The 11479-nt window shown below is 39.7% G+C and overlaps 1 protein-coding gene across 1 annotated transcript; it reads left to right on the top strand.

Annotated features, from left to right (window-relative positions):
* The first annotated feature begins 2369 nt into the window (after positions 1 to 2369).
* Positions 2370 to 5626, top strand: LOC131253732 (AP2-like ethylene-responsive transcription factor AIL5). Its single transcript, XM_058254869.1, has 8 exons — positions 2370 to 2478; positions 2581 to 2654; positions 2765 to 2815; positions 2914 to 2990; positions 3764 to 4403; positions 4528 to 4730; positions 4833 to 4978; positions 5086 to 5626. The coding sequence occupies exons 2-8, from the start codon at positions 2611 to 2613 to the stop codon at positions 5191 to 5193; spliced, it is 1269 nt and encodes a 422-aa protein (XP_058110852.1). The 5' UTR covers positions 2370 to 2478; positions 2581 to 2610; the 3' UTR covers positions 5194 to 5626.
* The last annotated feature ends 5853 nt before the right edge of the window (positions 5627 to 11479 follow it).

Genomic DNA, 11479 nt, shown 5'->3' with positions numbered 1-11479 from the left:
ACCAAACTAATAACATTCTCGCAGACTACACTACCTAATACCGCTTTCCTACTACGAATAGGCCGTCCTACAATTTTCTCTGTGGTCCTTTCCCTACACAGAATAATCCGACCACAGGTGGGTCCCACCATCGTCGCTATCTGTAAGTATTTAACAACGAGGGTCCAACTCATCCACCTTACATGTGCCCTTCATGGATGCCAGTCCGGAGAGTCCACGTCATCGGCTCCATTGCGGATGGGGACGCGGTTTGGCTAGTGACGCTGCTACCTGCCAGGGGCTAGTGGTCGATGCTACGTGGACCCCGCAATCATGTTCAATTATATTACTTTACGTGTGCACTTTACCAAAATCAGACTGGCCTACATAAAACTTACTTATGACACGCTGTGGTTATGAACAATCTGTAGTCTAATTTTGGCGTTTTTTCTGACCTATGCTTTGTATTTGGTGTATTCCTTGTTGTTTGAAGTGGATTGCCTACTGTACTCGGTGCTGTGGGGCCCATCGTGATGTATTTATGTTATATTTATACCATTCATCCATTTTGCAAGCTTATTTTAAGGTATGAGCTCAAAAAATTGAAGGAGATCCAAAGCTCGAGTGGACCACACCACTGGAAATATTGGTGATTGAATGCCTACCACTAGCTATGCAAAATTAATATTTTGAGTAAGCATGACCTAATTGGCCTTTCCCTGACTATTTCAAAGTCCTGGAATGAACCAACTCTGGTCGTGCTTGGTGCTGCTTGTTGCTGGTCATTTGAACCAATTGTTGGATTGAATCTTGGCTCTATGATGAGTTACCGCAAGGCTAATTTTCCCACTGTGAATAGTGCTTTTGTTGTGTGGCAAGTGGTTGATCACTTCAGATGCTTGGTATGTTTTGGGCTTATTCATAGTCCATGCTTTATGTTGGTGAAATCCTTATTGTAATAGTCAAAAGTTAGATTGTCCTCTTGAGTTGGTGCAGGTTCCATAGCAGCCAGTGGTGATTTAGAAATTCTTTATGCGTTCCTACCATGGTGTGGGCATTTTAAGATGTTTGGGTAGATACGACGGTTCAAATATTCAATCCAACATATTTTAATGGCCAAAATCTATTAGACAATTCCATCCATCAAACTTCAATTTCCCATGCCATTCAATTGGCTGGGACTATCCCATCAAAAATTTTCTTGAACCATTTTACCATCCAAAGCCGGGAAAACATTTTGGATGGCATCAACTATACCTCGGGCGCTACCATATTATCTAATAAGACAGGGCATTTGTTCTCCCATAGACTTTATTTTATCCGTGTGTCACGAAAAGATAGGGCGTCACTTTGACTTCTTTTCATAGATATGAATATGGGGCAATTAGATTGAGGTTGCATCAGCTATGCGCATGCAGCTGGTTTAAGGCCATGATTGTCTACCACCATTTTTGCCGTCAATCTAGGATGGAAGAAGCTCGTCCTCCTGAATGTGTGGTTGATTTAAAGAGGCCATTGGTTTACTTCTTTTGGCTTTTCGATCCAGTCTATTATGTGCGGTTGCATCAGTCTCACTGCAAAGATATTGACACATCCATCCAATTATACAATTTGTGGCCCAACATTTTATTAAAAAAGATTAATGAAAAAAAGTTGAATATTTTTATAAGATGTAGATATTGGTGTTGAATCTATGGAATTAATGATTAGGGCTGGCAATGGGCTAAAGTTGGACCAAGCAAAATCAATATTTTGAATAGGCCTGAGCCAACTGCAGGCTCACTCATTACAGTACATTGTCAGCTATTTGGACCACTTACTGGATTGAAACTTGATGTGGTGATGAGTGACTTGAAAGCTAATTTTGGTGTCCCAATATTGCTTATGATGCATTAGAGGTGGTTGATTGACCAGAGACTGTTTTTGCTGCTTAGGGTTTGTTCCTATTTCAGGCATGCGTCTAAAAAAGGAGGTAGATCAAAGGCTCAAGTTGACCATATCATGGGAAACAGTGGAGATTAAGCACCTAGCATTGATCTGTGCTGTGGTCCACTTGGGATTTCGATCTGCCTCCTTTTTTGCATCATTCCCTAAAAATATCTCTCAAAATGAATGGATGTTGTGGATAGACCACATACATCACAATGGGGCCCACGGAGCTCCTAATAGGACCATCTGTTTCTCGCTCCGTCCCGTGCCCGAAAAAAGCCCCCCAACCAAAAAAGACCTCGCGCCCAAATAAAGAAACCCTACCCTTCCCCCCACTCTCTCACGCCTCTCTCTCTCTCTCTCTCTCTCTCTCTCTCTCTCTCTCTCGTTGAATCCTTCGTCTTCCAGCAACCCACATCCCACATCCCAATGTTTTTTTTCGTATTTATTTATTTAAAAAATCATTTTTTAAAATTTTCAGGTGGATATGATAAGGAAGAGAAAGCGGCGAGAGCGTACGATCTCGCGGCTCTCAAATACTGGGGTGCGACCACCACCACCAATTTTCCGGTAAGTGTCGTCAGATGCCGGCCAGCTTTTATCTGACACCATAAACATACAAATAAAAGGTAGAAAAGAAAAAATAATAATATGGTGTAATTCTCTTTGAAGGTTTCTAACTACGAGAAAGAGCTGGAAGATATGAAGAACATGACTCGGCAGGAGTTTGTTGCATCTCTCAGAAGGTATATATGATTTTTAATCTTTTAATTTTCATTTTGGGACTTTTAAATGCATTGGATGTAGCTGTTTTGAATTGGGTTTTGATTATTTTCTTGGATTTTTGCTTTGGTAGGAAGAGTAGCGGATTTTCTAGGGGCGCCTCTATATATAGAGGAGTTACAAGGTATGGAAATCTTGGTTTTTCTATTGTGATATGATACTATGTTGATTGTGAATCGTGTTTTTAAGTGCACTGAAACTGGTTTTGATGTCGGGTTTTAGACACCACCAGCACGGTCGATGGCAGGCGCGGATCGGGCGTGTTGCCGGCAACAAAGATCTCTACTTAGGAACCTTCAGTAAGTGTGATTTGGTGTTTGTTTAAGAGAAGATAGTTGTTGTGACTGTGACATCGTGTTTGAATTTTGAATCAATCTCTACACATTGTATAGATTTGGTGGGCCCCACATGTAGAGTTGGTCTGCTGATTGCAACCATCCATGGTATTGGAAGTACAACTCCACACATTATCTGACCATCTCCCCATATGGGCCACATGGGGCTATATTGCCAAGTGATTATGAACAATCCAAATTCATTAATTCACTATTTCCATGTATCCAAACACCCCCTTAGCTACTATCCGGTGAGTTCGATCGTCCGGATTTGTCGTAAATTAGATCTCCACCGTGACCTGATCTCTGATCTCGACAACGGCCCACTATCAACTCAAGGCAAAAAAAAAAGTTCATCTAGTGATGATTATGAGTGTAAAAAATACTGCATTGTAATGTATAGGTATCGTCCACATTCAATGTATAGGCTATCCATGATCACCGTCCATTTCCATATAATAACACTCAATGTAGCTGATATGTTGCTGTATACTGTATATCATCATTTGGGGTTTGATAAATCCATTATCACTGTCCATTCCTGATTTAGTAATCCATTCATTCTGTTTACCATCATTTGGGGTATGATTGGTATGATTGATCGATGATCGCCGTCCATTCCTCATATAGTACACTATGTAGCTGATCATTGATCTATCAATGGCTGTTCTTATTATTTCCTTTTTCCTTTTTGCTTGTATGATTTTGCTAATGAGATGTTGTTTTGGTTTGAATAGGCACTCAAGAAGAAGCGGCAGAAGCATACGACATCGCAGCAATCAAATTCAGGGGCCTCAATGCAGTGACCAACTTCGATATGAGCCGCTACGATGTGAAGAGCATCGTCAACAGCAACCTACCGATCGGTGGAATAACCACAAAAGCGAAAGCATCGGAATCCTCATCGTCGGATACCAAGAGTGTCGAATCCAAGCTGATTTTCGATGATTCCTTCGCGGCCCACTCATCGAGCCTCAGCTTCGCTGTGCCCATCAAACCTGACCCACAAGACTACTGGTCCCTGCTAGCATTGCATAATCAAACCCAAAACAGTTCAAAGAACAACAACAACCTCTTCCAATCATCAGGCAATTCATCTGCCTTCCACAGCCTCTCAAACTTCAATCTGGATTTCTCCACATCCACAGCCGTTGATCACAGCAATGGGGTTCTGAATGGTGGCATGATCCAACAACAGACCCCATCCACTATCCCTTTTGCCACTCCCATTAGTGTAACAAGCAGTTATGATAGTTCCAGTTATGGTAGCTGGGCCACACCTTCTATCCATCCATACCAAGCTGCAAAGCCCAATCTAGCCGTTTATCATCTCATGGCCCAAGGAAGTGTTGCTTGCTGTCCTAATTGGACTGGCTTGTGTTGGCTTCGATGTGTAATTTTGATTTGTGCAGCTGTGGTAGTGGATCATGTGGCTCTGTTTTGTAGTTTGTATTTTGTGTTCACCGTAACTCTGTGTTTTTTCTTTTCTTTTCTTTTAAAGATATATAGCTCTGTATAGTTTAACCGTGTATAAGCTTTGTAACTTGATAAGCTCTTCTTCTTTGAAAATTTCAGGATTGCAATTTATTCATGCAAATACAAAGAAGCTACTTAAAGAGGAAGATGGTCACTGTCCTTGTTGGTTTGTCATTGTTTTCCCCACCAAGATCGAGCTAGATGACAACTTGCTTCTTGTTGCTTCAAGTAAGATCCATAGCTTCTATGCTTCATGACTAAAGCAACTTCTGGATTTGATATTTTTTATTTTTACAATTGTATGTATACTGATGCACGAATTTTATTTAGGTGATGGAAATGTTCATATATGGAAAGATTACACCTCAAAGGGTGAACAGAAGCTTGTTACAGCATTCTCATCGATTCAGGGCCATAGACCTAGTGTCCGTAGTGTGAATGCTGTTGTTGACTGGCAGCAGCAGTCTGGATATTTGGTAAAAGTCACTCTCAGATTGAATAATTGCATTGGATACTCTACCAATGTAAATCCTTCTATGTTCTTATAAAGTTATATTTTACTTTCAATGTTACTTAATAACAGTATGCTTCTGGGGAGATATCATCAATCATGCTTTGGGATCTAGATAAAGAGCAGCTTGTTAGTTCCATTTCTTCATCGTCAGAAAGCAGCATCTCAGCATTGGTATGACTATTTGTTTGGCTTTGTATGTGCTAATTCTTAGATTTCTAAGTTATAGCACTGTACCAACGAGACTGGATTTGATAAATCCACCAACTTAATAATTTTGTGGATTTGCATTGGATTTGGATTTTCAAAAAATCCTGATGTCCACAGTTCGGGAATGAAGCTTCAGATCCTTGGATTTGGGAGCTTTTATGGCAATGTCAGAGCATACCGCAATGGAAAAAAACTTTTATTGCCTTTAAGCAAGCCTCTCAGTTTGTGGATTTGCCCCAATGCATGGATTTAGGGGAGTGTGGATTTGGGAAAATCCATGAATTTGACAAATCCTCTAGCAAAAAACAAACGGGAGATTTTGGAATCCATGGATTTCACAAGTCTCTGCACCAAGTCCTTCACCCCAAACTTCAGTTATCTTTTTGATATTTTAGATTTTTAGGAAGTAAGAAAACAATATTATTAGGTAGAATCCTTTACTTGTACAAATACTATATGTACCCACTTCTTTGTGGATACCAGTCCTTGTGCTTGTATAGCATTATGTAAGCATATGTAAATTCTGGGCAGTTTGCAGCATTCAATTACAGGTAATCTGAATTTATTCCTATCCTCGTGTTTCACAGTAGTAACTGCTAAGTTGGTTGCTTTGTGGATGTTTGCTAAGCCCACAATACATCAATCTCTGAAGAGACACCTCTATGCCCAGACAAGTGCCAAAAGCATGTTGCGTCCACCATGCAGGTGGGCCACACATGTATGTTTAGTGGGTACCGTTGGCAACTGTTTTTAAGCAGTTCATTCTATTCTCATATGTTGGTCTGCCTGATGAGTTGATGTTATTTTTGGTCCATTCATCTACATGGTGGGAGGTGGGCCCCAACTGATGCACAGCCCGGATGTCCAACATGGGTCAGATGGTCAGTTGGGGTTGGCCCCTGCCCCTGTATGTAGATGCCTACCAAAGCTCTAATTTCATGTGTTCATTGTATTTAAATAGTACAAGGCTGTGTTTTTCTGATTCCTAAATGTCAAAATGGTGTAAGCAAATCAATGGGTTTGTGTTCAAGAACTGGTTTCCAAGGCTTGTTGTATGTTCTGTTGCTTGCATGGATTGTTGTATACCAAACCACTTTGTGCAACTCATATCATGGGGTTTCGTTTTTAGCCCTCCCACCGCCTTTTGGAAAAGAAAAAGAAATATATTTAAGCCATTTGAAAAGAAAAAGAAAAAATTATTGGATTGTCTAATCTCTCGGTTACAAGGAGTAAAAATTGTTTCCATTTTGATTTTTGTTTGATTGGTCATGTAAACTGCCATCTTCTTGAAGTTCGTACTAAATCTTACAGTGTCAAGTAACAAGAAAGAACCATACCCTGTTCTTCTGCTTGACCTTTTGATGAGGACATCACTGCGCATACATCTTTGCGTACGTATCAGAGGAGGAGGCAGGCCACACCGATTTCCCTGTGGCTTTTTATTTTGAAAGTTCTTTTTTTTTTTTTTTTTAGGTTGTTACAGCTTCATCTTCTCATGAATCAATACATTGCTCTTTTTCTTTTTGGTGGGCAACAACAACATGGGAGGGGAATGGATAAGAAACTTGGAAGTACTTCCATTATAGTGCAAATGCAAGTGGTATGAAGGCATGCAGAACAGTGTGAATGTAGTTTTCCCTGCCTTTTAAACATTTGTTTTGGCTACCATATTTCAGGATGGAAAGACGCCTCTGGACCTGAGCTTATGCTTTGGGAGAGACTTTAAGTCTTATGAGCTTGCGAAACTACTGAAGCTTGTACCGGCAGACAGAGAAGCTTGAGCTTTTGGTACTCTCTACCGAGAAGCATTGCTTGTGTTCTTTGTTGTGCATTGCATTTCTTGGCTTAAAGATTCTATTTGCCAACATGGGACACTTGTGCGAAGTGCAACTGTTGATCAGTTGGGTCTCACCTTAGAGATGCGCCTGGTTTACTCTTCATGTTGGCCGCTATGTTACCTTCAATATGGGTCGTTCTTAATGTCAGCCCACCTTTGATATCAACCCTCCATCAAGTGGTCCCACATTCAATGTCCACCATCCATCACATGGGTCCCACATTTGATGTGGACCAACCATCATGTGGGGCCCACTTGACATAGATCATCCATCATGTGGGGCCCATGTTTGATGTGACTGTGCATTATATGTGCCCACTTTGATATGGACCATTCATCATGTGAAGCCACATTAGTCATTAATTATGTGGGCCTATCCTAAAGAAATTGTAAAGAGAAAAGAAGATGACGAGATGAGAATTACTTAAAAAGTTTAAAGAAGAAGTTGTCCAAAAATTAACTAAAGATATCCATCTACCTGTATAAGTCAAATGAGCTCTTAAAAACTAAGTGCCGTTTCATCACTTATTTTTTTAAGAATTGTTTTGTTAGTTTCTATGAAATTAAATGATAAAACCAAAAATAAAAGCTTGTTTTTTTTAATGTGCCAAACAACTCTTTAATTTAAAACCAACGAAATTACATGCAAGGAGCTTCACGTTTTTTGGAAAAAAAAGAAAAAGAAAAAAAGAAAATCTACATCGTCAGATATCTGGCCAAACATCGAAAATCTCCTCGCAATGGTAAGAAGAACTTCCAGATCCACGGAATACTTTGGACCACACGTCACGCCACTTCGAAGGTGAATTTGGCAATTCAATATGACGGAGTGAAGAGAATTTCACCTGGGCGCCGTGGGGCCTACCATGATGTATTTGTTATATATCTACACCGTCCACCCAAGTCACCACCTCCTTTTAGAGCATAAACCCGAACATGAAGCAAATCTAAAGCTCAAGTGGACCACACCACAAAAAATTGTGGGGATAAAGACACCCACAGTTAAAACCTTATTGGGACCCACCATGATACTAACTTGCCATCCAACCTGTTGATAAGGTCTCCCAGACCTAGATAAAGGGAAAACACAAATATCAGTTTTATTCAAAACTGTTGTGCCCTTAAGAACTTTTAATGGTGGCATTCAATCACCAATGTTTCCAATGGTGTGGTCCACTTGAGCTTTGGATCTACTTCATCTTTTTGGACTTATTTCCTAAAATAAGCTTACAAAATAGATGAATGGTATAGATATAATATAAATATATCAAGATGGGCCCCACAGCACCAAGGGCACTTCAAACAACAAGGAATACACCAATACAAAGCATAGGGTAAGAACAAGAAAAAAAAAAACCCCAAAACATCACAAGCAGTTGATCAACAACCTGCTATGCATCTTAAGCATCAGTGCACCACCAAAATTAGACTACAGGTCACTCATAACCACACCAAGTTTCAATCCAACTAGAGGTCAAAATAACTGACAATGGACAAAAATGAGCAAGCCTGCCCGCGGTTGGGTTGGCTCACACATATTCAAAATATTGATTTTTCCTAGCCCAGGCTTGGCCCATTGCTAGCCTTAAGCATTCCACATATTCAACATCAATATCTACATCTTGCTAATAAAATATTCAACTATTTTGTTCCAATGTTTTTTTTTTTTTAAAAAAACAAATTATTTAGGTCACAAATTGTACACTTGGATGTCCAAATCAATATCTTTGCAGTGAGACTGATGCAACCACATAATAGACCGGATTGAAAAGCCCAAACAAGAAAACTGATGGCCTGTTTAAATCAACCACATATTCGAGGAGTACCCTACTCCTTCATAGATCTTTGGGCAAAGATGGCAGTCGCATGTAATGGCCTGAATCCAAATGCACATATCAGGCCCCACCTCAATCTAGTTACCCCATCTTTATCCTATATGGAAAGAAGTCAAGTCTACGGAGAATGGAGAATGGCCCGTGGAACAATTGACGCCATTCAAATGTTTTCCCTGCTTTGGTGGTAAAATGGTTCAAATCAAACTTTCATGGGGTTGGTCAATTAGCATGGGAAATTGAAGTTTGATTGATGGAATTCTCTAATAAATATTAGCTGTTAAAACATGTTGGATCGACTATTTGCACTCTCATATCTACCCCCATCTTCTTAAAATACCCTCACCAAGATATGAAGGTACGAAGAATTTCTTAATCACCTCTGCATGCGACAGAATCTACAATACTCAAAAGGTGGAGCTGACATTTCAATATTACACCAAGGATCACACCAATCTAGAGCATGAGCCATGAATGAGTCCAAAACATCATATTACAGTAATTATAGTGATGGAATTGATAATCTGATTGTTTTGGGATATCATTTCAGTGGGCCATGTGGCCAATAGATTAATTGCTTAGTGACACATGTTACACATACAACTCTTAGAAGGATTTTAGATATAATCCAACAATTCACCTTGGATTTGAAACCCTCTCTGAGGGAATTTGAAATCCCCATTTACTTTATGATGCCAAACATATAAGGGGATTTGAAATCCCCTGAAAGCCTCCATATCCATGGAGCCAAACGACCCCTTATGGAAGATGAGTTTGTCTTGCCCTCGCCCTGGTGGTTGCATAGAAATACCCGGGCCGCTCAATGCCTCTCACGAAACTGCCCTGATTTTGCTAACCTTCCTTCAAGATTAAGCGTGCGATAATAGTCCGTCACTGCACACGTATCATAAACAAGTTTTATATAGACCAGTCTGATTTTGGTAAAATGCACACGTAAAGTAATTGAACATGATGAATGGTCTGGATCACCTGCAAGTGTTGTTGATCCAGACTATCCGATTAGTGGGTCCTGTTGTAGATGGGCCATAATCCCAAAGGTGCACTATTCATCACCCGTTCCTTTGTCAGTTCTTCTATGGCATTTGTTCTTCTGATTGAATATTGGGTCCCACAATATTATTTTGCAGAAAAGCATCGTGACATGGCTGTAAGGTTCCATGTTCTCTCCCTGTGGACACAGATTCAGTGGATCTAGGAAGGGGGAGGCAACTGTGATGTATATGTTTTATACCCCATATTGTCCATTCGTTTTTCCAGCTCATTTTAAGAGCATGAACTAAAAACGAAGCAGATCCAATGCGGAGATAGACCACACCACAAGAAATAGTAGTGATTGAACACTCACCATTTAAAACTTTTTAAGGCCCATCACAATGTTTATTTGCATCCAACCTGTTATTAAGGTCTCACTAACCTAGATGAAGGGAAAACATAAATCTCAGCTTGATCTAAAACTTGTGTGGCCCCAAAAAGTTTCTAATTGTGGGCATCAATCAACACTGTTTCTGTGGCGTGCTCCACATGAGAAGTGGATCTGCTTTATTATCAGGCTTATTTCCATAAAATAAGCTGGCAAAACAGATGGACGGTGTGGATATAAAACACATACATCATGGTTGGCCCCACAATCAAAGATCCCCCCAGCTCAGTGGCCTTGAGAGGCAGAGATCATTTTGCTCTGAAAGGGTGGCACCTATCTTTTAGTAAAACACCAGCTCTGTTTGGTAAGCAATTAAAATGAGGTCATATTTTAGTCAACAGGAATTAGGCATTAGAGATCCTGATCCTATATGATGATTTCATCACATTTTAGTTGGTGGTAAGTAATTATTAGAGATTTGAATCTCTTATAAATAGTTACTGCTAAATGAGATGAACTCATTGGTAGGAAAAACCAGCTAAATTGAAATTTTGCAGCAAATGGGTCAGTAATTGTTCAAAAACTATCTTGTCTAAGCAATCCTAAGCTGTGATTAGTGGACGGATTTCAGGTATTTAGATCATCTAACATTCGGTGGACTCATTGTCCAACAATCAACCATCTATATAATCAAATCAAAATAATTTTCGGTACATGGTCAGCTCGAATTATGGTTCACAATTTTTACACTTTAATTTAATCTTCAATGCCATGTTTATACTATAATAATAATAATAATAATAATAATAATAATAATAAAGACTACGTCTGCTAACAGAGCACATCGGAATCATTTTCCAATACTATATAACCTTTTTTTTTTCACATAATTGCTTCTTCTTATTATTTTTTAATGTGTTCATGAACTGCAAGCTGTGTGAATGAAACATGGGCACCAACCATTAATGAAAGGAGCTCATCCGGTGCCTCCGGTACCAACACATGGCATACAAGATGAGATCAAGGCCATTACGCCATTCCGGTCCTCCATTAGTTGGGTATTATAACTGATATTTGTCTTGATCATGCAATCCAACCATCTAACCAACTAATATTTTCTTCATGAATATGATAAATTGTTAGTTGCCTTGTAGCATCCATTTGCACACCACCTTTATTTATCTGAAAACGGAGCAAGGATTCACA

The sequence above is a fragment of the Magnolia sinica genome, chromosome 8 (assembly GCF_029962835.1).
Source record: "Magnolia sinica isolate HGM2019 chromosome 8, MsV1, whole genome shotgun sequence".
Lineage (NCBI taxonomy): Eukaryota > Viridiplantae > Streptophyta > Magnoliopsida > Magnoliales > Magnoliaceae > Magnolia > Magnolia sinica.
This window is presented reverse-complemented; position numbering and strand designations above follow the sequence as displayed.